The sequence below is a fragment of the Lacerta agilis genome, chromosome 17 (genome assembly GCF_009819535.1).
Source record: "Lacerta agilis isolate rLacAgi1 chromosome 17, rLacAgi1.pri, whole genome shotgun sequence".
Lineage (NCBI taxonomy): Eukaryota > Metazoa > Chordata > Lepidosauria > Squamata > Lacertidae > Lacerta > Lacerta agilis.
The window spans coordinates 24,950,897-24,978,534 of NC_046328.1; the positions used below are offsets into that span (position 1 = coordinate 24,950,897).

General features: G+C 47.6%; 2 protein-coding genes across 3 annotated transcripts; one reads left to right on the forward strand and one right to left on the reverse strand.

Annotated features, from left to right (window-relative positions):
• Positions 1-281: 281 nt before the first annotated feature.
• On the forward strand, positions 282-13,519 carry TMEM79 (transmembrane protein 79). Of its 2 annotated transcripts, none has more exons than XM_033135888.1 (4): positions 282-388; positions 8,441-9,422; positions 11,247-11,460; positions 13,003-13,519. In XM_033135888.1, the coding sequence occupies exons 2-4, from the start codon at positions 8,660-8,662 to the stop codon at positions 13,217-13,219; spliced, it is 1,194 nt and encodes a 397-aa protein (XP_032991779.1). In that variant the 5' UTR covers positions 282-388; positions 8,441-8,659; the 3' UTR covers positions 13,220-13,519. The 2 variants fall into 2 exon arrangements, with proteins under 2 accessions (XP_032991779.1, XP_032991778.1); XM_033135887.1 differs by lacking the exon at positions 282-388 and adding an exon at positions 399-490 and having other exon boundaries at positions 13,003-13,219.
• A 4,773-nt stretch (positions 13,520-18,292) lies between these two features.
• On the reverse strand, positions 18,293-26,975 carry GLMP (glycosylated lysosomal membrane protein). Its single transcript, XM_033174969.1, has 7 exons — positions 26,840-26,975; positions 23,603-23,860; positions 23,170-23,367; positions 21,291-21,509; positions 19,869-20,146; positions 19,540-19,689; positions 18,293-18,611 (listed from the first exon to the last, which is right to left on the reverse strand). Exons 1-7 carry the CDS (start codon positions 26,927-26,929, stop codon positions 18,536-18,538), a joined length of 1,269 nt encoding a protein of 422 aa, XP_033030860.1. The 5' UTR covers positions 26,930-26,975; the 3' UTR covers positions 18,293-18,535.
• Between the last annotated feature and the right edge of the window lie 663 nt (positions 26,976-27,638).

A 27,638-nucleotide genomic window follows, 5' to 3' on the forward strand; every position in this document is an offset into this window, starting at 1 on the left:
TTAAAAAAAGGAGGAGGAGAAGCACATCAACCACCTTGGAGAGAAAGGTGGGATAGAAATGCAATGAATAAATGACTAATACTGATAAATAGAGTTGGCGTGAATGTTTAAAAGAGAGAGCAGAATTTGCGGGACTTAGCAGGCTCCATCCACACTTTCCGGGAGGGATGTGCGTGTGTTTCAAAACTCAGAAGCTTGGAGGGTGGGGCCAGGCAAGCCACCCCCCCTGGCCCTTTAATCCCAGCTCCACCTGGGCTGGTTAAACAGGTTTGAAAGTCCAAGCGAAAGCTGAGCATTTCCAGAGAATTATAGTCGCTATAGAGAACAATCGTTCCTAAACTGGTTCTGATTCCTGGTGTTTGGAACAAGCTCAGTTTTCTTTCCCCAGGTAAAAAAAAAGGGGGGGGAACGTGAAGGCTGGGGAAGAGGGGATTTGGAGGGAGCAGAAAGTGGGGACGCTACTGTGGGAGCCATGCCTTCCTCCATTTGGGTAAGCCCTGTTTTAATTTGGTTATGTACCTTTTCCTCTTCAGAAATAGGAGCCACCTTGGGTTCTTCCCCTCTCCTAAACACAGACAGATTGCAGAAGTACCGGTATCTTACATTGTGTTTCGGTTGTGCTCTCCCCCCCCCCCAAAAAAAACACAACAACTATCATGTGGGTTTGTGTGGTGGGAAAACAGGCATTTCCTTGAAAATGGTCAGTGTTTTTAATAAATGCCACAGGCTTTGGGCTCCAAAGTTTTAAACCCCCCCCCCCCACTCTCTCTCTGTGTGTTAGTGATACACAAAGAAAACCTGGTAAGAAAGGAAGATCTAGTAGGCTGATAGGCCTGTAGTTGGTAGGATCTTGGGGATCTCCTTTTTTGTATATTGGGATGATTATACTCTGTTTCCAATTTGTCGGTATCGTGAGGGAGGAATTTTTGGCAGTGAATATAGGGGCCAATATAGTTGCCCACCAGTGTTGATTTGATAGGAATACGGGGGGGGGGGGATAACATGTCTTCCCCAGTTGATTTGCCTCCCTTTAACAAGCCAATCAACTGAAAGCATTTCTCTGGGGGGACTGGGTCCCACGACGGAAGGGCGGATCTACTGGCTGCGGAAAGGGTTATGGGAAGGGAGTGGAATAAAGATGGGGAAAATGTTTGTACCAGCTGGCTTCCACGATATTGTTGCACAAGAAAGGAAGAAACCTTTTTGCACATCTGAATTGCACAGGGAATTCTACTCGAGGGAAATTCCAGACACAGTTCTGTGATCTTTACTCAGAAGAGGTAAATGGTGATGCTCAATGGGTCTTCCAGATAAGTGTAGATAGAATCGGCAGCATTACGAAGCAATCTTGTGGACGTTTGGTTTGGATAGGGAACTCTTCTGAGCTGCACACACACAGGATTGCGGCTTTAAATTGTTAGTCTTTAAATGAGGGGTTGCCAACTTTTTGGGGCCTCTGGGCATATTTAGCATTTGCAACTCCCAGTCAGGCTAGGGCTTTATTTTAACTATGGAAAAGTGGTATAGGCTTTGGAATGTCTCTATTTTATTTATTTCATAAAAATTCATAAAATTGATTGTAAACAGACAAGCAAACACGCAAAGCGTTTTACAAAAAAAGAGAAGGCAATAAAATTGTAAATAAGAAGACTTGAGTCCTGATAATTTAAGGTTTTCAAAAAGTAAAAATAGGAGTAAATAAAAAACAGATTAAAGCTCGCATCAGCTTTCAAAACGTCCTCCCAGTTCTATGATTCTATCTAGGCAGGCTTGTCTAAACAAAAATGTTTGTAGTAGGTGCTGAAAAAAGGCGCCTGCTTGATATCAATCGGCAGGGAGTTCCACAGTTTAGGTGCTGCCACACTAGAATATCAAGTTCTTACAAAGGCAGAATGGGTATTATGTGGCACTTGCGATGGTGCCAGTTCTGCCGATTGAAGATTGTGCTTGTAGACAAACTAACACAACATTGCATTGTAGTCAGAGGTGATGTTACCACAGATAAATGTTATGACTCGCCTCCCGTCATTTATTTCATTAATTCCTCACCTGAACAGCCTAGAACACCTTCTGTTCCCTTTTCCTTTTGGAGAGGTGTGTGAGCCTGAACTTAAACACTCCAGATTTTCGTTATTTAGATCAGTGTTTTTCAACCTTTTGTGGGCAAAGGCACACTTGTTTCATGAAAAAAATCACGAGGCACACCACCATTAGAAAATGTTTAAAAATGTTAAAAAATTTAACTCTGTGCCTATATTGACTATATATAAAGTAATTTTTCCATTTTTCCCACGGCACACCAGGCAACATCTCGCGGCACACTAGTGTGCCACGGAACAGTGGTTGAAAAACACTGATTTAGATATCATGTCTCTGACTCTCTCCAAGGTTAATAGAAGCTTGTTAACTTTGCAAGCCTGCTGTTGTAACTGATCCTATATATTTGGCATTTATATATTATTTCTCAAGTGTGTCGTGAGAATGCCCGGTTCACCTGTGTTTATATTTTTTTCCTGATGTAATATTTGGATGTTTTAATTCTTTTATATCAGTTGCATAGAATTGTACAGTTGGAAGGGACCCCGAGGTTTAATCTTTGTCATTCTTTACCAACCTGGTGTCCTCCAGATGTTTCGGACTACAACTCCCATCAGCCCTAGCCAGCATGGGATGCTGGGACTTGTAGTTCTAAAGTACAACTCTGCATGGGGCTGCCCTTGAAGATGACTTGGAGACTTCAGTTGGTCCAGCCAGATTACTGGCAGGGGTTTCCATTTATATCCCACGTGATTCCTGTTTTAAAAGAATAGCACTGACTGCCAATTTGTTTCTGGGCTCAATACTGTACAAGCTGCTCGTGTTAGTATTTAAAGCCCTAAACAACTCAGACCTCAAATGCTTTTAAGGTTGCCTCCTCACCCCTCTTGGTAATTCCACTCTCAAATGTTCAGGAGGTGGTGGCCTAGGGACAGGGCCTTCTCTGTAGCAGCCCCTAAGATATGGAAGTCGCCACAGAGGTGCATCTGGCATCCTCATTCTACAGCTTTCGGAAGAGCTTTCTCCCGGCTTTTGACACTTGAGGTGTATGATGATTTTCAGACCTACCTTACTGTTATGGTCGTAAGCTCTTTTAATTTGTTTTTAATATTGTGTTATAATTGTTGTAACCCACCCTGAGACCTTAGGGAGAAGGGCAGGTGATTGAAAACATACAATCAGTCAATCAATGTCTGAGCCAGGAGCATTGAGCAGGCAGAAAAATGAAACAAGACATTGCTCTGGACCCTGTTTGCCTGTTGTACATTTTCAAAGTTCTAATCATGTTTTGACTTCTAAACTATGGTGAAAGCCAAACTCTGTGTGGTTTGCTGTATGCGAAGAGCATTGGGACAATGCAAAAACCCCCGTACAAATGCAAAGTAATTCTCCTTATCAGTTTTAACGTTTTTAAATAAGGCAGCAGCTGTCGGCTGGCTGCTTTAAATGGTGCAGTTCCGTTGTTCACAAAAACGGAAGAAGGGACCTTATACAGAGTCAGACTGTTCGTGCATCGAGCCCAGCGTTGTTGACTGGCAGGTGTCTTTTTGGAGACTGAACCTATGTGCAGAGCAGAAGCTCAGCAAATGATTTGTTTTATTTACTTTTCTTCCATAACATGTATACACCGCAGGTTGTAAACAGCAACAACAACAAACAAACTCAATGTGGTTTCAAGAAAGAATAAAACAATAAAATTATTGGTAAAAACAACTATTTAAAACATTTTGAAAATAAAATTAAAATAAAACCAGCAATAAACTAAAAACATATTAAAGCACAAGTTGGTCTTCTGCATATCTGAGCTTGTCTAAAGTAACAAGCATGGTTGTTTTTTTTTTTTTTTGAACATGCACTCATTTTGAGTGCAACAAAGGAACTTCCCTGTCAAAAGGCAGCGAGTTCCACATTAAAATATCAAGTTCTGGCAAGTGTAGAATGAATATTGTGTGGCACCTGTAAGTGTGCCACTGATGATCTTTCCCTTCATAGGGAACAATAACTAACCTATATATTATTTTTATTTTTTAAAAAAGATTACGCACTGCTTGGTTGTAAGGAACCCCCCCCCCCAAGTGGTTTACAAAAAGATGACAAAATCGAGGACAATTAGCAACCCTGCTTTAAAACATACAGTACAAAAGTTAAAATTCTAGACACAAACTCTGTTCATTGCAGCAAGCCACACAGCTCCGCATCTTCCACCTGCTGTCTGCTGCTTCTCCAAGATGCAAAAATAGTCTGATTTAAGACTGCGTAGATCCAATTGAAACTGAAATGAATCGCGTAAACTATGGGGCTCCAGGTCCAGCTGCCCAACTGGTTGTCATCTTAACTGGAAGGTTAAAATTTCCTCAACTTTCTAAGCATCTGGGTTGGCTTCTCTAAACGAAAAAATATTTCTAGCAGGTGCCAAAAAGAGTATAGTGAAGGCACCTGCTTGATCTCAAGAGGCAGGGAGTTCCAAAGCGCAGGTCCTGGCAAATTAACAGACTGAGTCCTTACAAATGAGCGGGTATTACGTGGCACCTGTAGTATTGCCATTTCCACCAGTCTAAGCAGGTGGGCACATATGGGGTAAGGCAATCTCTCAGGTAAGCCGCTCCCGAGTTGTTGAGGACTTTATGTGCTAATAGTAACACCTTGACCTTAGCCTGGTAGCAAATTGGTAACCAGTGTGGATTTCTGAGCAGGAGTGTTATATGCTTAGAAGGCCCGCCTCCTGTCAGCAATTGTGCTGCAAAATTCTGCACGAACCGCAGCTTCTGGATCAAGCGCAAAGGAAGCCCCACATAGAGAGCATGGCTTCCGCACTGTGCCACAAATAATAATAATAATAATCCTGAAATTTTGCATATTGGTGGTGAGAGAAGGACGGTTATTTAATGGAGCCGGTCATTCCTGATCAACAGCTCACGGCTTGGAGGCAGCTGCCCAGGAAACCACCTAAAAGAACAGACTGTCTCATAGAGTTGTAGAATTATAGAGTTGGAAGGGACCATTTGCATGAACTGTTTCTGGAATTTCCACCTTGTCTGCCTTCCCACTCCTCCCCCCCCCTTTTTTAGGAGCTCAGTTGATGTCACCCCCATTACTCTTGCCTTACCTATGACCCATAGCTCAGCGGCAGAGTGCCTGCTTGGCATGCGAAAAATTCCTGGTTCGGTCTCCACCGACATCTCCAGCCAGGGCCTTCAATCAAATGCAAAAAAATAAAAACATGGCACAGTTTTCTGCATTGTACAATTATTGACCCCTCTCACATGTACCCTTTTTGGGAGGCAGTCTTTGAACACTGACTTATTGCCATGCCCACTTTGACGCGCATCTCTCCCCTCTGTGAGGGTCAGCCATGGGTCACTGTGGCCGGTGGCCCCAACAAGATTAGCCACCCTAGGCTTGCCTCTTTCAGCTGAAAGTAAGCTGCCTTTATTTTTCGTTTTAACAGCAGACTGGAAGGTGATTTTGAACAAGACAGCAGGTGTTTCATGGATCTATAAAATTCAATTCTAAAATTCCAGCTTTTGCTTTTTAAAACAAAACAACAACAACAACAAGCAGCTTCCTTTCAGTTAAGGGAACCAAGGCAAGAGCGGCTAATATTTTTTGGGACTGCAGGCTGCATTGACCCATAGCTGACCCGGTCAAACTGTTTCATCATTAAGGGCATCCAACTGGCTGAGGCTGTCCAGCCTGTCTCCATATCTCCAAAGCCAACACAGGTGTGTGCTAAATAGCCCCAAACAGGCACCAGTACCTTTCCACAGGGGCTGCACTGGTGCATTCATAGCTCAGGGAACTGTCCCTTCACAGCAAAGGCAGCTTCTCCTTAGAGCCCCATTGCTAGAAGAGCGTGCCGGATCAGGCCAGTGGCCCATCTAGTCCAGCATCCTGTTCTAACAATGACCAAACAATTCCCAGTGGGAAACCAGCAAGCAGGATTCAGGCACAAGAGCACTGACCCCCACCTGTGGTTTCCAGCAACTGGTATTCAGAAGATTAGATGGGGAAACCCAGACAGATGGGCGTGGTGTAGATAATAAGATTATTATTATCTCTGCTGTGGAGGCGGAGCATAGCTATTGTGGCTAGCAGCTGTCGACCACCCTCTCTCTCCATAAATTTGGCTAATCTTTTAAAGTTACCCAAACAAGTGGCAATCTCTGCCTTCCTGTGGGAGCGAGTTTAACACTGGACTTCCTTTCTCTGCCCTGAACCTTCCAACATTCAGCTTCATTGGAAGCCCACAAGTTCTAGTGGTGTGAGAGAGGAGGAAAAACTTTCACCGTGCCTCGAATAATTTTATAAACTTCTGTTTCACGTCTTACTCACGTTTTCTCTAAACTAAGAAATCCCAAACATTGCCACGTTTCCTTATAGGGGAGTCATCCCATCCCTTTGATCATTTTGAGGTTCTCTTTCTAAACCATTTCTAACTCCACAATATCCTTTTTGAGGTGAGGCGACCAGACCTGTACAGAAAAGTCCAAATGTGGTTGCACTTTTGCAAAATCCTTATTTGTTATTACTGTGTGTGTGTGTGTGTGTGTTTTGACATCTATCAGCCTTCGCCATCCTGGAGCCCTCCAGGTGTTTTAGAGTATATGGTAAAACCCATCAGCCCCAACAAGCATGACTGGTGGGAGTTGTAGCGTGAGGCATCCGAAGAGCGCCAGGTTAGGGAAGGCCAATGTGCAGGTGATATTTTACAGTAGGGGTGGAAAGATCCTTGGCCAGCAGTATCTAGAACTCTGAAATCCACTAACGAAAGAGAAACAGATTTAAAGAAATCTGGGCTCATGAATTCATTTTTTTGAGTACTACTAGAGTACGCGATCAATGTTTATAGAATTATGCTTGGGGTGGAAAAAGTGATTAGGGGAGAGTTTTTTTTCTCCCTCATAAGACTAGAAGTTGTGGGCATTCAACAAAGATGAATGTTGAAAGATTCAGGGCAGATGGAAGAAAGAACTTCTCGCAGCACATAGATAAACTATGGAACTCACAAAGAAAACTATTAAAATACAGATGGTAAAAACAGCACTATTAAAATTAATATGAGGGACCCGGCTCAGTAGCAGACAGTGTTAAGCCAAATGTTCCACCCAAGAGGCCACGATGAGTTATTTGGAGGGAAGTGACACCACATTGGTGTGCTGGGTTGTAGCTGGAATCATGAGAGTATCTAGGGGAAATGGGTAGAGTTGTGGGGTGTGGTTCCTTCCCTTTTTCCTCCTGGCTTTATAATCCTCCCAAGTCTTCTTACAACAGGCCAGGAAGGTAGCATTCTGGTTGGGCCGGGTCCTGGTTTCTGGCTAGGTGACAACCCAGTTCATCATCGCTGAGTAACCAGAGCCTACCTAGTCCTGCTTGAGCTGGATTTAGGAGCCCAGGCATCCAGCTCACAAGTCTGTGGCTTCTGTTTCAGGATCGAGGCTGGTCATTTCTCTTCTAAATATTAACCCAGGGTTACAGTTCCATCATTGGCGCTCATGAGAGCCCTTACTGATTCAATACTGTCTGTGCCAAGGTTTAAGGTTCACAAAAGGGTAACCGTAATGGAGAAAGGTTGCAGCATTTGGGGATTTTTTTAGTTTAGAGAAAAGTCGAGAAAGAGGCAACGTGATAGGAAGTTTATAAAATAATGATTGGCATCGAAAAAGTGGATAGAGAAAAGCTTTTCTCCATCTTGAAGCTAGGACTTGTGGACTTCCAATGAAGCTGAATGTTGGATGATTCAGGACAGATAAATAAAGTCCTTCACACAGCACATATTGTAGGTATCCCATGGAACTCCCTACCACAGGAGGCAGTAATGGCCACCAACCTATGAGGCTTTAAAAAAAGATGATTAGACAAATTCATAGAGGAGGGGGGGGCTACCAATGGCTAGTAGCCACAATGGTTATGCTCTACCTCCAAGGTCAGAGGCAATAATGCTTCTTAGTAGAAGAAGAGTTTGGATTTAATATCCCGCTTTATCACTACCCTAAGGAGTCTCAAAGCGGCTAACATTCTCCTTTCCCTTCCTTCCCCACAACAAACACTCTGTGAGGTGAGTGGGGCTGGGAGACTGCAGAGAAGTGTGACTAGCCCAAGGTCACCCAGCAGCTGCATGTGGAGGAGTGGAGACGCGAACCCAGTTCACCAGATTACGAGTCCACCGCTCTTAACCACTATACCACACAATCATCTGCTTGGCCACTGTGAAAACAAGGTGCGGGATTAGTTGCCCACCCACCCCCTTTGGCCTGATCCAGCAGGCTTTTCTTACATTTTTATGTCCTTAAGCTTTTTCCACTGTTGATATTTGCTTGAGTTGGGAGGCCTGGTTTTATAGAACAGTCCTGTAATGGCTGCCTTTAAACTGAGTCATGTTGTATGCTTTTCCACCCCTTTGTAGAGCCAGACGGAGAAGATGAGGCGAGCCTAGCTATAAACCTGGCCAGAAACAGATTGCACCTTCACTTTCCAGATCTAAATTGCCCTCCCGGAAGCAGGGAGTCACCAGGACCAGGGATAAATTGCAGTTATGGCGCCCTAGCTTGAGAAGCCCATTGGATGCAACTGTCCCCTTGAGAAGAAGCCAAAACTTCCTGGAGATCTTCCTGGAGGTCCCAAAATGGCGGCTGCTATCCCTTCGGAGGAGGTGGTGATGGTAGTTTTGGGAAAAGACCTGCCTGAGAACCAGGAAGTGACAAGTTACACCCCAGAGCAGAGCTCTGAGGCAACCCTGCCGTGGGACCAAGCCCATCATGATACATCTTGTGAGACACCAACGCTGGAAACGTTGGAGACTGACTCAAGGCCAAGTCCTGAGGGGAGCAGGGAAGAGGCCATTATGGGGCCTGGTGTGGACAATGAGGCCTTCCCTGGAGTTCCTGCTACCCAGGTGGCAGAGAAAGAGGAGGAGGAGGAGGAGGAGAAAGAGGATGACAACTGTATGCCTGCGGTGGCAGCTCAAGTCTTCATCCCCATCGACCCCTACTGCATTGAACGCACGCCAGTAACCGAGAAAAAGGAATGGTACCCGGCATACGACGAAGAGGACGAGATTATCCGCTGTGAGAGGGAGAACGCCGCCCTTGAGAAGCAGAACTTCATCTCCCGCGGCTACTCAGCCCATTTTGACAACTCGCCCAGCTATGAGGGGAAGCCAGGCAAAACCTGCGCCGAGAGGTGGCCCTGCCTTCAAAACGGCACCTGCAGCTCAGCCAACCTCAAAGCGGTGGCTTCCATGATTGGAGCCGCCGTCATCTTCCCCTGCCTGATCTATGGGGCATATGTCTTCTTGCCCTTTGATGCGCCCTTCATGCCCACCATGAGCTCCCGCCTGGTCTACACCATGCGCTGCGGCGTCTTTGCCACCTTCCCGATCATCGTAGGTGAGCGTCTGTCTGTGGGTTTTGCTGCGGAGGAGAAAGGGTTTCCCTGCCGGGTCTGGCCAAAAAGCCTTCGGGAAGCCTTTTCAGTCTGAGGGCCACATTCCCTTTTAGGAATCTGGTCAAAGGCCACTTGCCTGGGGGTTGGGGCAGGTGCCAGAGGTAAAAGATGGCAGAACCACAAGTGCGAATTGTACCTTTGTATATAGTAGGCTAGTTTTTAAACATAGTTGCACACACCCCTCTATCTTCCAACTGGGCGAGTGAAAGGCATGGTTGGAACTCAAGGACAAAAGTACTCAAGGAGGGCATTGCAGGAGGGTGGACTAAATGGGCTACCAAGCCTATAATTCTGTGATTCTAGAGTGCAAAATAGGACCGGAAGGGGGGCGGGTTTGCCTGGTGTGACCTGAGGGCTGGATAGAGAGGGCCTTTTTTGACCCCTGTCCAGCTGTTCATTTGACCCCTGCAAGCCAGTCCCCCCCATTCTTGCCCCTGCTCAGCATCCCAATTGTACCAGCTGCTGCCTTGAATCAGTTATGCAAATCTAGCACACTTTAATCTATTTCCACACCTTGCATAACAGCTTCTGCTAGCGCTGAGAATTTTCCCTACCAATACTGACAACCGTTCTTGCTCTCCCTCTCTGGCCTGAGATTTTACTGGTCATAGGAACTATAAACTTGCTCAGAGAGCAGTGAAATATATGTACACTCTTGTGCCAGATCTCAGAATTTGCATTTGTACAATAGGGGAACAAATGTGCTTCTCAGGCGATGCCCAACCCCGACCGGTAATATTCTTCAAGGCTTTTTATTGTTTGATTTCCGTGTTGATATTCTGAGGGTGTGTAAACGGACTTGCTTTTTCTGGCAGATCAAGCTGGGACCTGTTCTTGCTTTACTCTGTACATGATGCTATGCTGAATGAGGATGCTATTTAAATATCAGAAACTGTAATTCCAAGGGGCATTTACACCATGTTGCAAATGGATCTAGGATTCCCTGCCCAGGACTAAGATTGGAGGGAAAACTAGTTGTGGCATTTCCAGTAGAACCTAATGTTGCACAGTGCTGATTGGACAGTGCTGGTGATACCAACAACCCACCTCTTCTCTGCTCTGGTCCCTAAAGTGGTCTTGTTTCTCTTGTATATGTCTGATGTCAATAGGCAGGGAGTTCCATAGTGTAGGTGCTGCCACACTAAAAGATGGATTTCTTACAAATGTGTCCTCTTGCCCCCTCCCAGTTTTAACAAAATCACTTGTCCCAATAGCCTGCTCAAAACAGTTGCTAACAGGGCTACAATTCCCAGAGTTCCCTGGGAAGTGGGATTGGCAGTTAAACTACTCTGGTTAACAGTGTGAAGGGGATAGGGAGTGTAGTTCACCTTTAATGAACTACAGTTCCCAGAATTCTTTTCGGGGAAGCCACAACTGTTTAAAGTGGCGTTCCACTGCTTTCAACAAATGGTGTGAATGTGGCCCTTGGAACCAGGTCTATGGAACCAAGGTGGCAGTTCCCTGAGAAAGTTTGGGAACCACTAAACTAAAGGTTTGTTTTCTAGCAGTTGTCAAATGAGCCTTGCCAGCTTGGGGAATAGCCAAAGACGTTCCTGCAGATCATATTGGTGATTGAGCTGGGCTAAAAGGGTTTAGGTGGTCTGGACTTTGTAAATTAATATGAGGGCCTTGAACCCAGCTCGGAAGCAGATGTCCTGGGATGCAGAGTCCTGGCATCCTTTGAAGTCTGCTGCATCTTCATATTCAGGTGTGTGAGTGCACTCTCTCTCTCTCTCTCTCTCTCTCTCTCTCTCTCCATCCTGCAGGTATGATTGTGTACGGGGTCTCGCGGATCTGCTTCTCCTCCCTGCAGCCCTTTGGCGAGCTGCGCCGGGAGGTGGAGATCCACCGCCACTATGTCTCCCAGTCCGTCCAGCTCTTCATCCTGTACTTCTTCAACATCTCCGTCCTCTCCACTTACCTGCCCCAGGAAGGCCTCAAGCTCATCCCTCTGCTGACAGCCCTCTTTGCCATTTCACGGTAAGAGAGAGAAGCAGAAACGCAGCGAATGGTTAGTGGCGGCGGCACAGGCACAATTTCAACAGCAGGCCTCGTCTGGAGGCTCCTAATACAGCAGCCATGGCCAGGTCCACACCATCCATTTATAAAACGCTAGGGTACCACTTTAAGCAGTCATGGCTTCTTCCCGCAAAGAATACTGGGAGCTGCGGTTTGTTAAGGGTGCAGAGAAATGCTAGGAGGCCCCTATTTCTCTCCCTGAGCAAGATGGTCTGGGCAGGTTGGCTATGAAAGCAGGCTTTGGGTTGTGTCTCGGTGATAGAGCACCTGCTTCTCATGGAGAAGGTCCCAAGTTCAGTCCCTGCTGGCATCTCCAGGTAAGGCTGGGAGAGAAACCTACCTGAAACTCTGGAGAGCCACTGCTGCCAGCCAGTGTAGGTAATACTGCACTAACTATGAAAGCACCTGTGCTGCTCTGCTTCGGGGGCTAATGCAGCCTAGAATACCTACCCCCCCACACACCTTCCCATCATTAACTGCTACAGAAAATGCACTTTCAGGGCCCCTCTATGTTGAATGCCTTGCTCTGAAGGAAGATCCTTGAGCAGGACAAGGAGAGAGCCTCACTGGGCAGGTGGTGGCAGCTGCCAGCCCAGGGAGGCACTCAGGCTGTATCCGTTTGCCTAATGGAAGGCAGTACTGACCTAGAAGGGTCTGTCTCGGTCTAAAGGATTTTATGCCCCCAACTTCCTGCTCTGTTTAGCTGGAGGGGAAAACCGGGGGGGGGGGCACTAGCAGGTGACCAGCCAGTTTAATCTAGCTCGTTAGAGGTGAAGCTGAGTTTTAGGCACGTTGTCTAATATTCCTGGGGAGAGCGGAAGTTGATTATTCATATGCCACCTTTCTCCTTCAAGGGGCTCAAGATGGCCTACAGACTTCTCCTCCTCCCCATACCTCTGTGAGGTAGGTTAGTTTGAGAGGTAGTGACTGGCCCAACGGCACCCAGTGAACTTCGTGGCTGAGTGGGGATTTGAACCCTGGTCTCCTGAGCCCTAGTCCAGCGCACTAATCACTATACCACTGGGGCTACCCCCTCTCCTGCTGCACTGTCCCACAAAAGCCAGTTAAATCTCCATTTTGCATCTTCAAGGTAGTGACGGCATCACTGAAGTGTAGGTGGGTTCCCACAAGGCAAGACACAGCGATGACAGCAAGAACCTTCATTGAACTAACAGAACTGAACAACAGGGGCAAAGCAACTGCTTATATACATTTCGGAAGGCCTGGGCCACTCCCACTCCCAACTTGATTGGCTGTCCAGACTTCCAAGCTGCATATCATAACTCGGAGTTTAAGGGCCAATGGCAGAGGCCCAAATCCTGAAATGTTCTGTGATTGGATATCATGTATCGAATCAGAGCACAGGTGCTCAGAATGTCCAAAACTCAAGCTCAGGCAAAACACAGACCACTGAATACATAACAACCACGGCCATCTTTTGACCCTCTTCTTGTTTGCTTGCTTTCTCTCCTCCCTCCCACCCTTTCCCCCAATTTCCTCCAGGCTCCTCTACTGGCTAGCCTACGCCATGGGCCGCTCCTTCCGTGGTTTCGGATTCGGCCTGACGTTCCTGCCCCTCTTCACCATGCTGTTGTTCAACCTCTACAGCATGTTCATCATGGATCCAGAGAATATGTTTGCTGTGGCCGACAGCAGTGACAAGTCCTCCCAGGAGAAGGAGCAGCGCCTGGCAGCCCCCAAGCCTCGGTTCTGGGGGTGAAGAGGGCAGGTGGGGAGGGGAGAGGCCTCAGCCCAGGCCCCCTCTCTTGGATGGCCGCTGCCTTGCCTTGGACTCTGGCCTTGACCCAATGGACATTTTACATGATGGCACTCAGGTCTCACTACCTGATGGGGTGCCCACCGTCCCCTGCTATAATCCTAATGTTTGGTACACCTGTAGGGCAAGGAGCCCTCTTCCCCATTACTTTGAGACCACTTTGTCCTCAAAACCGGGGCCAAATTGTATCCTATAGTACAGGGGTCAGCAACCTTTTTCAGCCGTGGGCCGGTCCACCATCCCTCAGACCATGTGGTAGGCTGGACTATATTTGGGGGGAAGAAACGAACGAATTCCTATGCCCCACAAGTAACCCAGAGATGCATTTTAAATAAAAGGACACATTCTACTCATGTAAAAACATGCCGATTCCTGGAATGTCCGCAGGCCAGAATGAGAAGGCGATTTGGCCGCATCCGGCCCATGGGCCTTAGGTTGCCTACCCCTACCATAGTATAAAGCTTATTCTAGACCAGCTGCAAAGTTGAAATCTGAAGTGCAGGTAGCCTCATTGTGTGAGAAGTCTGAAGGCAGGGAAGTTTGTAGGCAGTGCTTTTTTCTGGGGGGTACACATTCCCCTAAACATTTTGTGAATCTTTGTACTTTTGTCCGTTTACTGTATTTATTTTTCTCAATTTGAACTATAAAATGGTGATTTTCTTGAGTCAAAATGAGAGTACCCCTAAACATTTTTTTAAAGAAAAAAAGCACAATTGGTAGGTCATCATCTTCTGGAAATAGGAGGAAATCAGAGTTACCCAGAAATGGTTGTGGTAGGGCCAGGCTGTGCAGGAAATGGACACTACATAGAACCATATAATTGTAGCATTGAAAGGGACCCCAAGAGTCATCTAGTCCAACCCTCTGCAATGCAGGAACCACAGGTAAGAACCCCTGACAGATGCCCACCCGACTTCTTCTTAGAAGCCTCCAGGGAAAGAGAGTTCACCACCTTCTGAGGAAGTCCGTTAAGCTGCTGAATAGTTCTTGCCATCAGAAATTTCTTGATGTTTGATGTTTCCTTTCTTGTCATTTGATTCCATTGATTCCTTGTCACATGGCCCAACATGCACCCAGATTCATAGGAAAACCTGGATATGAGGCATGCTCCCAGCCAACAAAAATTAGGGATACAGTTTGCCTTGTCAGAGAGATCAGTGTCCCAGTCCAAAGCTATCCTAAGCCAGAGGTAGAATGGAATAAGGTTGCTGGATCTCCAGAACTGGCCTGAAGTCTCCAGGTTTTCTTGACCCCCCCCCCTAAGTGGCAGAGGGAAGGCTTGGATCTCCAAGTGAGCAAGAGTGCAATTAATAAAAAAAGCATAAAAAATAGGACTGTGCATGCAGATAGCAAGCTTCAGCCCGGCAGGACCTACCTGCAAATTATTGCAGATACTCTGGGGTGGTGGTCTACCCTCTCCCTCCCCTCTTCCAATTAACCTCTGTCTCTGCCAGTTATTGCACAGACTCTTGGGAGAAGGGCTCTCCAACCTTTACTCTTGCCTCCTCTCTCCCAATTAACCTCCGTCTCCAGGGCTCAGTGATATGAGGAAATGCAGAGGAAGAACCAACAAGAGCTTCCCCCATTTCAGGGGCCACCGCTGGTCTCAGGTTTGAGTCCTGAAGTCTCAGGGTCTGGGACGCTCCTGACCTGTCAGCCCTTGAGTTAAATATTGGTCAGCGGGGACTTCATTGCCTCTTCAACTGCCCTCAAGGTACCAGTTGCTGGAGGCTGCAGCAAAGGGTACTAAGGTCCCGTTGGGGGCACCTGGTTGGCCGCTGTCAGAACTGGATGCTGGACTAGTTAGGCTGTTAGCCTGATCTAGCACGGCGCTTCCTATGTCCTGGATTCCTGAGATGCCGCACGCAGTGGCAGCCAGGAGCTGCCTCTCCTTCCAGGATGCATCTCTTGCATACTATCATAATAAAGAAGGCTTCCTCCACCAAATGGCAACACTTCTGCAGAGGCTTCCGAGATCCTTCCGAGGCTGCTGTTGATGATGAACATGGACTGTGTGCTCTAGAGATACAGCTGCTCCATACCTCCATCTCAGAATGTGAAGGCCTTTAAAGGAGGCCCAGTTGTTTGTGGAACACTTGTCTTTGACTCATGCTTTCCAAATGGTTCATGTTGGTGACATGACTTTTTCTACAGCTGCTAACCTTTAAAGTGAAGTGGGAATGTGGTCTCCAATGCTGGACCTAGTTGCTGTTACTAGGTGGATCAGTAGGTCCTTATATAACACATTTTGCAGTGTTTTCTTGGGTGGGTGGGGGGAAGTGATGGCAATGCTAAACCTGGGTCTGGAGGGATAATTTGTGGTGCTATGGAGGAGCAAGTTTGAAAGACCTTTACCCATAAATCTTGTGCTGCTAGGCATTGCCACCCCATACGGCAACATCCTCCCCGTCCCTTAAATCCTCTCCAGCAAGCGGCTGGTAAATGCTCTTTGCAATCTGGCAGGCATGTAATATCATCTATATAGGAGTCATAATGCAATTTCTCTATTTTTGGATGAGATACTTCTCATTGAGGGCACTAGTTTTTTTTTAAAGAATATTACATAACTTGCGTTATTTATTATCGTTTTCTATTTGTGTGTGTATTGTACTGGTCACAGTGCCCCTTGTTCTCCCTCCCTCCCCCAATCACTGTGCCACTGCATAGTTAATCATAGTTAAATCGTAAAGGATATTCTTTTTGAGCAAATGCTATCACCCTTAGTTATCCTATCCCTGCATTGCAGGAGGTTGGACTAGACGACCCTTTGGGTCTCTTACAATTCTGCGGTTCTGTTTCACAGTGAGCACAATGAAGGCTTCTGCTTTTGGGAAGCAGAGGCGATATCCATTTAATTTGGAGGTCTTGCACAAGTATGACGTTTTCCTGACTAAGGCTTGCACACAACCTCTGTATTATTAAAGCCTGATGTACACGCTGCAATAACTCTCTGGAGATCTTGAGAGAACAGCTCTCAAGATTGTTGAAATCTGAACATGCCTGGGCAGGCAGCAGTTGGTGGAAATGGGCACACTTGCAGAGGGTTTGTGCCCCGGGAAAGAAACTGCTTGGTTCTGCTCCCTTGAGAAGCAAGCAGAAGTAGGGATAGGGCGTTAGAGCTCACCATGTGTGTGTGACCAACAGTTCACCACAAAAGTGCCAATTTGCTTACACAGCAGCAGTGACTCTGGATGTGTAAGGGGTTGTTTTTTTGCTCAACGGGGTTTTTTTTTTGCAGGAAAGGAAATGTCAGGAGATAAAAGGAAGTACTTTTTTCACGCAGCACATAGATAAACAATAGGACTCACTACAAATCTATGCTGATACAGTATTTAGAAAGTTGATATGAGTTTTATTCTCTCTTTAGTTTAATAACTTTCTAGAAGTTTTAAATTATTGGTTAATTTTTCTTAATGACAATTTTATTGTGTTTTTTTTTTAATTTCTTGTAAACTGGTTTGAGGGCGCCCTTTTACAATAAATTTTATGAAATAAATAAATGACAGCAGCCAAGGTAGAAGGAACCAAAGTGATTTAGACATGGTTGTATGGGGGTGGGGAATCAGTTCACTGTGACACCAGCAGGGCAAGGAAGCTAAGCTATGTTTTGCATAAAGCTTTGTAACAGCGAGGTTAATCTAGCCTCTGCGGATCATTTGCTATCTTTGCAAATACTACTGATTTCTTGTGTGATTTCTCGACAACAGCAACAAAAGCAGCCCTAGCCAAGAGGCTCTGCTCTTGCCCTCATGCTTATTCCCATTTCTGTCCTGGAGCAAGAGAGCAAGCAGGGTGGAGAAATGGCAACAGAAGCAGGCTGCCTGAAAGACAGACCAGCAATGAGGATGAGGAAGATCCAGGAAGAACACAGGCTTAGGAGGGTGCCTGTTATCAGTGCTGCTTGCACTGCATAATCCCATGCAGGCCCAGGAAGAGACCAGGAAGTGGGATTGGCAGTTTGCAGAGAGGGGGTGGAAGGAAGCCAGCCAGAGGATTGCAAAATCAGGAATAGTAGTGGCAGAAGTGAAAAATATGTAGATTCAGGGGCGGAGGAGGGGGGGGCGATGGGAGCACACTGCTCCCATCGGTGCGATCCTGGTGGGGTTCCATCGCGTCTGCCCCTCCTGCCCGCGCTGGGCGCCCCACCCCCAGAATGCACGACACGCCCCTGCGGATGGCATGCTCTGCCCCCAGAACGGGCACCACACCCCTGCAGGCGGCGCGCCCTGCCCCCAGTATGTGTGCCCCGCCCCCCGGGATGCATGCCAGCCCCGCCCCCAGCTCCACCACTCTGTAGATTCCACTGTTTCACAGAGTCACTCTATGGAAACACAACAAAAGATGACTAGGCCGCTGACCTTTGACCTTTCCTTAAACAGAAAGGGTTTAAAAAACAACCACATACCAATATTGAAAATTAAGAAAGGATCCTTCACCTCCCTAAATTTAGCTCCGAAAGACAGGCATTAGCATACAGAAACCACACAAAACCAACTCCAAAACAAAATAATCTTTAATTGGTCCACAAAAGACAAGGGGCAGCTGGAAATGCACACAAGTTCCCCGACAGCCTCTGCAAATGAACCCTCCCCATGATCTACCTTCCCCAACCTGCTGCCCTTCAGATATTGCTGAACTACACTTCCCATTGTCCCTGAGTAATGGCCATGCTGGCTGGGTTGAACAACATCCAGAAGGCACCAGGTTGGGGAGATTTGCCTTAGGCTATGCTGTACTGCTTCACACCAAAGAAGGAATCAGAATCGGCCTCCCCTTACCAACCCCAAAAGATGTCCACGCAGCCCAAATTGAAGCCCTTCTCGCTTCAAACGAGAGCCTCCGAACTGGATCCTCAAGCAGCCCTCTGACAATTCACCTCAACAATTTCAGAGATTTCCTTTAAAAAAAAAAGCACAACAATTTTGGGGCATAGCTGTCAACTTTTCCCTTTTCTTGCGAGGAATCCTATTCGGAATAAGGGAATTTCCCTTAAGAAAAGGGAAAAGTTGACAGCTATGTTTTGGGATGTCCTGGTTTTCTTACCCTAACTTCCAGAATAATAAAAAAGGTGCATTACTTAACAGTCAATAGTGCAATTTGTCCTTTGTTTCATGGCCGTTAGCCTGTAAACGCAACAGCAGTGGCTTACCCTTTTTGTGGGGAAAAAGACAAACGGGTCGTCAGCTTCCCTTCCCACATTTGACAGCTGTATCACGGAGGAGAGAGAACCAAAGGATATAGCTGTTCAAATCATCATCATTATATTGCACAGCAAGAGAAACAGCTGCAGCCTCCACCATCTCTGAAGGGCTCCGTCAGGGAAAAGCTTTGTTCCCTTAAAAAAATAATACAGAGGGAGCCTCAATTGGAAAAGAAGTTTGCAACTGTAGAAAGGAGGCATTTCAGCAATATATATTTTTAAAAAACAGTACTTTGTAAATGTAACCCGTTGAAAACAAGACAATGCTTTTTTAAAAAAAAAAGAAGAAAAGAAAGGCAGAACGTATCTCTGGGAAGATGTCTGGTCGAGAGATTGTTGATGAATCAACGCAGTGCAAAGACGCTGTTATCTTTTGAGAGGGCAAGAAAGTGAATGTCTGAGGAAACAGGACCCAAAATACTACCCCTCCCCAAAGCTTATCGCAGGGTGTAAAGACAATTCAGCCTCTCCAGCGTCGCCCAGCGAAAGAAAAACCACAGAACCCTCTTTGGGAAATGGGCACTGTAAACCAGGGGTCGGGAACTTGCAGCCCTCGAGATGCCGACAGACTCGGACTCCCAGCAGCCTTTGATCAGGGATGATGACAGCAGCTGGAGTCCAATTATGTCTAATGGTCCACACATTCCCTGTCCCATTGTAAACACCCCTGTGCCTCTGGAATATTGAGAACTGCACATATCACGGTAGAGTCTTCCAAGTGACAATAATTTCAAGTGGAAGGAAGGAAAACGTCTGGGGGAGTGATCCGGATAAGCAGCCAAACTACTGAAACGCACATCCCTCCTCCCTCCACAAGAGAATACAGGTGGGGACAATGCAAGTGGCCCCACCAGGTAGCACCATCCATCTACCGAGGGTACCCAAACATAGTAAGCAGACCAGAGCATCTTCACCAGGAGATAAATTAAGCCACTGAGAAGTCCCCCTGAAGGAAACAGAAGAAACATGCCCCAGAAACAGCTGCCAGTCAAGCTACCAGAAGCCAGTTTGGCCAAGCCGCTGACGGCAATTGTCTGACAACAATCAGTTGATGGGTTCGTACTCTGAATAGGGCTTCTTCCGAGAGACGAGGACGGTGATGCTGCCCCCCACCAGGAGCAGCACTGGAGTCCCCAGCCCCACTGCGAGAATTGCGATCACGAGGGGGGAGAACCCGTCCTTGGGGGGCTCGCCGAAGCCAATCAGCGCAGACCTGGAAGGGGTGACAGGCGGGGTGGGGGGAGAGAGGAGAAATTGTCGTTAGCCAATACCTCAGCTTATGGGCTCGCTTCTCCCTCCTCTCCATCCACCGTCCGTGTGGCGTAGGGGTTAAGAGGGGCCTCCGGTTTTACGCAGGGAAAAGAAACCTATCCCCCCAAGACCACTTCTCACCAGCTCAGGTAGCTCTTTTCTTGGTAGGCCTCGCTGTCCTCGCTGCCGAAGGAGATGTTGATGGCGGCCACGCCGTTGTGGACCTCCAGCTCCTCCCCAAAGTAGGCGTGGGCTATGCTAGGCCGAGGAACGGTGTGATTCTCCGTCTCCAGCTGGTAATACTCGCAGTGAACGGTGTCTTCCCGCTTGGGCTGCAAGGCGCTGTACGCTGCCGTCTTCCACTGGAGGAAGCTGAACCCAGTGCTGTTGTTGCGGGGGACAGAAACCAGCTGGGCCATCTCCAAGGGGGCAGCGGAAAGGAAAAGGGGGCAGCTGTGAAACTAGTGCCACATTCACACCATACATTTAAGGCAGGCATAGGCAAACTCAGCCCTCCAGATGTTTTGGGACTACAACTCCGATCATGCCTAGCTAACAGGACCAGTGGTCAGGGATTATGGGAGTTGTAGTCCCAAAATATCTGGAGGGCCGAGTTTGCCTATGCCTGATTTAAAGTGTAATACCACTGGGGTAACCCAGTCAGACGGGCAGGGTACTACTATTACTACTACTACTACTACTACTAATTGGTCAAGTTGGGGCAATTGCTCTCTCTCTCTCTCTCTCTCTCTCTCTCTAACTTACCTCGCGGAACTGTTGTAACAACAGAATGAAGTAGGAGAAGCCTGTATGCCACCTTGAGATCCTTGTAGGAAATGGTGGTCTATTTATGTACCGTATTTTTCCACATATAAGACGAGGTTTTTTTAATTATTAAAAATGCTAAAAATTGGGGGTCGTCTTATACACGGATAGTGCTGAGGCGGGACGGGCGATTGGTGGCTGCCACTAGCAGGAGATTGTCAGCGGCGTTTGGTCTGGTGATTGGTGGCTGTGGCAAGGTCTGCTGGCGATTTGCTGCTGCGGCATTTGGGCGGGTGATTGGCGGCTGCTGGTGGCTTCATCGATGCGTGGGATTGGCAGCGGCAGTCAGGCAGGTGAGCGGTTGTTGGCAATCCCTTCCCACAAAAGCTCAACAACTGTGGGCAATCTCCCCCCATTTCCTCAGTTTGGAGTCCCAAAAAACAGGGGTCGTCTTATACACGGGGGCGTGTTATACACGAAAAAATACGGGAAACATGTAATTTCCAGGCAAGAGAAATCATAGAGTTGGAAGGGGACCCAAGAGCCCTCTAGTCCTAATGCCCTGCGATGCAGGAATCACAGCTAAGGAATCCCTAGCCGATGGCCATCCAACCTCAATTTGGGATTTTAGGGCTAATGCCTACCTCCCTGGTACCCTCTTAAGCCAGAAGCTCCTTTTACTAACCTCTATACTTGGGAGCTAAGCGTGGCTAGTTAGCAGGGAAATGACACTCTGTACGCGTTTCAGAGGCACACTTTCTGCACACTGCAAGTTTCATACCCCAGCACTGGGATTACCTCGAATATGGTCGGCGTATACTCGTCGTCGATTGAGCGGGTGGATTCCAACTGCTTCTGCCCACCTCTCTCCTCCACGGTGACGATCTCCAGCGCAAAGCGAGAACGGTTGCCCCGAGGAGCAACCCCGCGCATAACGAAGTCCACCTTGGAGCTGTTGGCCGTGTGCAGGAGACGCGGGAGCGGGCCGTCGCGGCCGGTCTCTTCATACGCCGCCACCTGGGGAGCAGCGATGGGGACCGCCAACGGTGAAGAGTTGGCTGGTTAGGCAAGAGACTCTCACAGTGCGTGCCCTGCAGTTGCAAGAGACACGCTGTGGCATAGCTGGATAAAAACAGCCCAGGGTGGAGAAGCCACAGCTGTCCAGGTGTATCATTGGACTGCCAATTCTCATGAGCCGCAAACAGTATGGCCAATGCAGATGATGGGGGCTGGATCAAGCTACATATGAAGGGCCAAAGGTTCCCCAACCCTCCTCCTTCCATCTATATATATATAAATGTTCCCATTGTGTGCGCGGTCCGCTGGACCAAAGCGCAATTAGTACAAAGCGTAACATGACCATTGAGGAAGGATCTGGCATAATAATTTTTTTTTAAAAAACCACACCTGTCATGCCTAAAATATAGAATAAAGGCAAAAAAAAAAAAAAATGGCGCGCCTATTATACCTCACCCGCGAAAGGAATGAAGACTCCAACAGCATCCAATAGAAAGGCAGATGGCCCGTCAACATCATCAGACCTGGCCAGAGCAACAATGCCTGTGCCCTCACCTAAAATGGCCGCCGCAGCTTTGCATGCTCCGAGGGAAAAAAAAAACACGGAGCAGGAGGCATGCCTGAAAGGTCGCACTGAGTAAGACCAGCTCTGAGGGGATTGTTTCGCTGGGGTGCATGATTTTGGAACTGGGTAATTTTGGGACTGGGGTGGGGGAGAATGCTCTTTAAGGTCGCCATTGCCCTCTCCTAAAATGGCCGCCGCATCTTCGCATGCCTGGTGTTTTTACTTGAGTAGAATGTGTTCTTTTATGTAAAATGCATCTCTGGGTTATTTGTGGGGCATAGGAATTCGTTCATTCCCCCCCCCCCAAAAAAAAATATAGTCCGGCCCACCACATGGTCTGCGGGACAGTGGACCGGCCCAAGGCTGAAAAAGGTTGCTGACCCCTGCTCTAAAGGGACATGGAAGAATGAAAACAGGAGCTTCCAGAATACTCTTGGGGTCAGGAGAATTTTAAAAAGCAAAACAAAAACAAAAAACCCCACAGCAACGCGTGGCCGGGCCAGCTAGTTCCTTATATTTCTTTAAGAAGAGCCTGCTAGATCAGGCCAGTGGCCCATCTAGTCCAGCATCCTGTTCCCACAGTGGCAAGCCAGGTGCCCATTATGGGAAACCCGCAAGTAGCAGCTGAGCACAGGAGCCTTGTCCACTCCTGTGGTTTCCAGCAACTGGTATTCATAAGCTTTGCTGCCTCTCAACTACGGAGACGGAGCTTGGTCATTACAGCTAGTAGCCATCGATAGCTTTCTCCTCCATGAATCTGTCAAATCCTCTTTCAAAGGCATCCAAATTGGTGGCCACCCCTGCCTCCTGTGGCAGCGAGTTCCACAGTTTAACTATGCGCAGCCACAGATGTTCCCCATGCCCTCCTGAAAAAGTGATCTAATTATTTAGCATGTTTATTTGACTTGCATCTAGCGAACGAAGTTTGAAAAAAACACGAAGCTGCCTTATATTTATTTGCAACTGGCACCCATCCATTGTCGAAGAGAAAAAAATTCCACCTTGCATCACTGATTAGATATACGGCATGATCATGACAACACACAGCAACTGGTTATCTGACCTGTCGGAGGGGAAGCCACGCCCTTTTCTTACCTGGAAGGAGATGCTTCCGTTCTGGAAGGTTCCTCCAGAGTGGGAGCCAACCCCCTGAAACGTCGCCGTCAAAGTAGTCTCATTCAGCCGGCCATCGAGGCTGTCCCAGGTGAAGTTGGCCAAATCATAGGTGGGGTAGAAGCTGCTTGCATTAGCTTTGGAGAGATCCGAGGTCTCTGTGCCGTTGTACTCAAACACCTAGAAACATCCGTGTTAATGTAGGACGAGCCCAGCTGGATTAGGCCAAAGGAGGCCCCATCTAGTCCAGCACCCTGTTCTCATAGTGGCTAGCCAGATGATGCCCAACGTCCTGGAGCAGCTATATTCACACCCCTTTTCTCCCCACTGCTGCCATTCTTCTTCCACCCCACCTGGATGACCCCCCACACCACCTCCTGCCTTCGTTTCAGACTCCGCAGCCCCCCAAGCTTACCTTGGAAAAGATGACAGCCATGGAATACAAAACGCTTCCAGCTGGCTCGACCTGGATGGCTCCGGAGGGCGAGGGGGAGAGGAGCCGGGTCCAGTTGACGTGGAGACCACTGCTCTGGCTTCCTGTGTAGACCAGCAACACAGTGGGTGCCCCGATGGTACTCCAGACATAATGGATGGTGTCGTTGAGACCCACTGCCCGGACGTGCAGGAGGTTCACGGCAGAGCTGTTCCAGCCAGGGTTATATTCCAGGGAGACCTGGAAATGGGCGTCCCCACCAGGGCATTAAATCTGCTTCACAAATGCCGGGCAAGGTCGTCATTACATATCTTTAGGCACCAGGCATAAACACTTCTTATTTGCCAGGCCTTGGGCTTTTCATTACCTGTGGCCTAAGAGTGTTTCGCTTATTTATTTATTGCATCCCACCTTCCTTCTTTCAAGGAGTGGAAAATGGCATACATTGTCCTCTCCTCCTCCCCATGTTTATCCTCACAACAACCCTGTGAGGTAGGTTAGGTTGGGAGAAGCAGTGACTGGCCCAAGGTCACCTAATGAGCTTCGTAGCTGAGTGTGGATTCGAACCCTGGTCTTGCCCAGGTTTTAGTCCAAGACTCAACACACAGCTCAAGAGCCACATTCCCACATCTGGGCAATCTTCTGGGAGACTCATGCCAGTGCTGGGTGGGGACAGAGGGCATGCAAAAATCCCTCCCGTGCTGTAGAGAACTGTCAGAGAAGAGAACGCTTTGAGCTTCATTTAGTTTATTTTCAAAGGAAACTACAATCCAAAACCAATTTAGGATCTAGCAGTTTTGGATTGCAAATCCCACCTGCTGTTGTCAAAACAGCTGGAGGCCATTTCAAAACTCTGAAATATGACCAGATCAGCATATCTAATTCCCACTGTAAAAAAAAGAACGAACTGAAAGTACTACATAACTGAAAAACAAGGAATACTTGCCTTACATATCAGCTCACTAAGAACTTCTTCTAGGGTCAACAACTTTTAGAAGTTAAAGAAAAGAACTTCTAACCACATTGAGAAAGGCAGTCCAGGACTGTGTTTATTACTCCTCTTTTTGATTTACTGTTAGCCCAGCAAATAAGGACAAATCTCTGTTTTTAAAAATATTAATGTACTGTGAAACCAAAAGTGATTGTGGAACTAAGGGAAGATCACCATTTTCCTTTCTTGTATTTTTACTGTGCATTTTGGGCCTTGGTTTTAAAAACATCAATAAAAAAGTATTTTTTTTTAACACAAACAAACCTGTAATTTGCCTCAGCCCAAGCAGCTTAGAGTGGAAAAACAGGCAATGAGGTTAGAATGTGGGTTTTATTACACCCCAAACACTGACAGGAAATGAACGGATTTTATTCCCAGACTTTGCAACTTGGTGGTAGTGTCTCACCAGGAGAAAAATTAAGTCCCTACAGACTCCTGATCCAGCTTCTAAGCAGGGAATACCAATGCACACCTACATATTTTTCACAGGCCAAAGGCAGGATTTGAGAGTCTGAAACTCCTTGGGACCCCGGTTGATCTCCACACCCTCAGTATAAAAAAACAGGGCACCAAAAAAGTCTAATATACTGGTGCCCCATCCAGAGATCAGAGGAACAAGTGGAGATTCCCAGGAGTCGGATTTGGCCCTGGCACAAGATTTTCGGGAGGCAAAAATCAGACAATGCAGGAACACACTGTCTTCGAAAAGTTCAGTCTTGGTTCTAGTTGCAAATCCCAGCTTACAAGATTGTATCTGCCATTTTAAAAACATGCATATGTGTCCTTTTTTTGTATTTTAACCCCACACTTCCTCCCAGGAAGCTCAAGGTGGCATATGTATGGCTTTGATTCCATTTCACCCTCACAACAACCTTATGAGGTGGGCCAGGCTAAAAGATGGAGAGCCGGCATTGTTTAGTGGACTGAGTGTCCGGCTAGGGGTTCAAATCCCCACTGAGCCATGAAGCTCACTGGGTGACCTCTGTGGCCCAGGCACTTGTATTCTGCCTTGCCTACCTTACAGGGATGCTGTGAGGATAACAGGGGAAACCATGCCTCCCTGAGCAACTAAGAGGAAGGAGGATTAAAATATAAAACAGAAATGGTGACTAGCCCCAAGAGGAATCTTGCAGGGCTTTATGACGGAGCACAGATTTGGAACTCATAAAAACACACAGTGGTTAAAAACAACAACTGGCTCCCATTTGGCAGAACAAGATTCAAAGTTGGGACTAGTCTTTGAAATGGTTGAAGCCCACATGGAAATCCCCTAGTCCTAAAATCCACCCACAACACGGCAGAGTTTTCCTCTCTTCCTGTTTTTCTCATTTTCACTCGTCGTTCTCTCTCCTGCCCCCCACTTTTATTTCCTTCAACAAGCGTAACAAAGAAAATAAAACATTAAAAATGTAAATTATCATGTAAAAATACAAGCTTCAGGTGTTACTTGAACTACATTGCCAGGCAGATGGGCAATGGAGCCCAACAACACCTGGGGGACCACAGGGTTGCCCCATTCCTGGGGTACACAACATTGATCAGGGTCAGCTGCAGCTCAGTGAGTAGAGCATTTGTTTTGCATGCAGAAGATCCCAGGTACAATCCCCAATAGCATCTCCAGGTAGGAATGGAATAGAATCCCTGCCTGAAACCCCAGAATGCCACTGCCAACCGGTGCAGACAATACTGAGCTAGATATACCAATGGTCGGACTTGGTATAAGGCAACTTCCTATGATACTAGAAGGAGCCACAGTTCAGTGGGAGAGCACCTGGGTTGTATGTTAAAGGCTCCAAAGTTCAATCCCCAACATCATCTCCAGGTAGGGTTGGAATAGATTTCCTGCCCCAAATCCTGGAGAACCACGACTGCCAGTCAGTGTAGACAATACTGAGCTAGATGGAGGATGGTCTGAGTCAGTATAAGGCAGGTAGGGCTGGGAATGTCCCCTGGCCAGAACCCAGGAGAGTTGCTGCTGCCAGTCAGTGCCGGTAACACTGAGCTAGATAGACCAACGCTCTGACTCTGCATAAGGCAGCTCCCGAGGCTCCTAGCCTTTGCCAACCTGCCCCTCCACCAGATGTTTTGGACTACAGCTCCCATCAGCCCCAGCCACCATGAGCCAGCCCAGGCTGGCAGCGGCTGACCTAACCCAACCCTCAAACATCCCTTAGAAATAAATCTTCTCCAAGGAGGTCATCCACCCACCAGCCCCTGGGCCGTCCTACCTTCCTCTTATACCCGGCGGGATCCCCTGCCCGGCACCCCACCAGCCACAGGAGGGGCAGCCAGACCCAGCCGCCACCGCCTGCCAGCATGTTGCTCCTCCAACTTCCAGGGCTGCAAGGCCACGTGACGCCTGCAGCTGATCATTCCGGTTCATTCTTAAAAAGGGAGGTGGCTCTTAAAGGGGCCGCTTCGTGGAGGAGTCGGCTTGCTGGGTTTCTCTTCTTGGGAGAGAATGGAACGAAATCCGGAATCTTGCAGAAGGAAAAACACGGAGGCTTGTGGACCAGAATAACAGTGCCATGGTGCATGTACAAAGGGCCATCCGCCCCACATCCTGGCCTCACAGTGGCTAATCAAATGCCTTCCCCAAAAGCCTGTTTTTTCGCTGTCTTTTCTGTATTCTGTTGGAAGCAACACTTTATATGTAAAATAAAGTCCTTCACATAGCTCATAAACTATGGAAGTTGCTCCCAATGGAGGCACTGATGGCCATCAACTTGGCTGGCTTTGCCTGGTTCTCAGCTACAGCAGGGATAGTCTGATCACTGGTAACTTCAAGGCTGGACTACTGTAATGCGCTCAATGTGGGGCTGCCCTTGGGTCTAGTTCAGAAGCTACAGCTGGTGCACAATCTGTCAGCCAGATTGCTGGTGGGGGCATCTGGCCAAGAACATGGGATATCCTTGTCTGGCTGCCTGTCTACCAAGCCAGATTAGTTGACAAAGTCCTGAACTTAGGTCCAGGGTACCTAATATACACCCCATCTCCATCAGAGATCATCAGCAGGAGCATCACTGG

Excerpts from the sequence above, each read along its gene's own strand:
- TMEM79 (XM_033135888.1), top strand. The coding sequence starts at position 8,660 with ATGGCGGCTGCTATCCCTTCGGAGGAGGTGGTGATGGTAGTTTTGGGA. Across the intron at positions 9,423-11,246 it reads CACCTTCCCGATCATCGTAG|GTATGATTGTGTACGGGGTC; the intron begins GTGAGCGTCTGT and ends TCCATCCTGCAG. Across the intron at positions 11,461-13,002 it reads GCCCTCTTTGCCATTTCACG|GCTCCTCTACTGGCTAGCCT; the intron begins GTAAGAGAGAGA and ends AATTTCCTCCAG.
- GLMP (XM_033174969.1), bottom strand. The coding sequence starts at position 26,929 with ATGCTGGCAGGCGGTGGCGGCTGGGTCTGGCTGCCCCTCCTGTGGCTG. Across the intron at positions 23,368-23,602 it reads TGGCTGTCATCTTTTCCAAG|GTGTTTGAGTACAACGGCAC; the intron begins GTAAGCTTGGGG and ends GGATGTTTCTAG. Across the intron at positions 18,612-19,539 it reads CGGAAGAAGCCCTATTCAGA|GGAACAAAGCTTTTCCCTGA; the intron begins GTACGAACCCAT and ends TATTTTTTTAAG.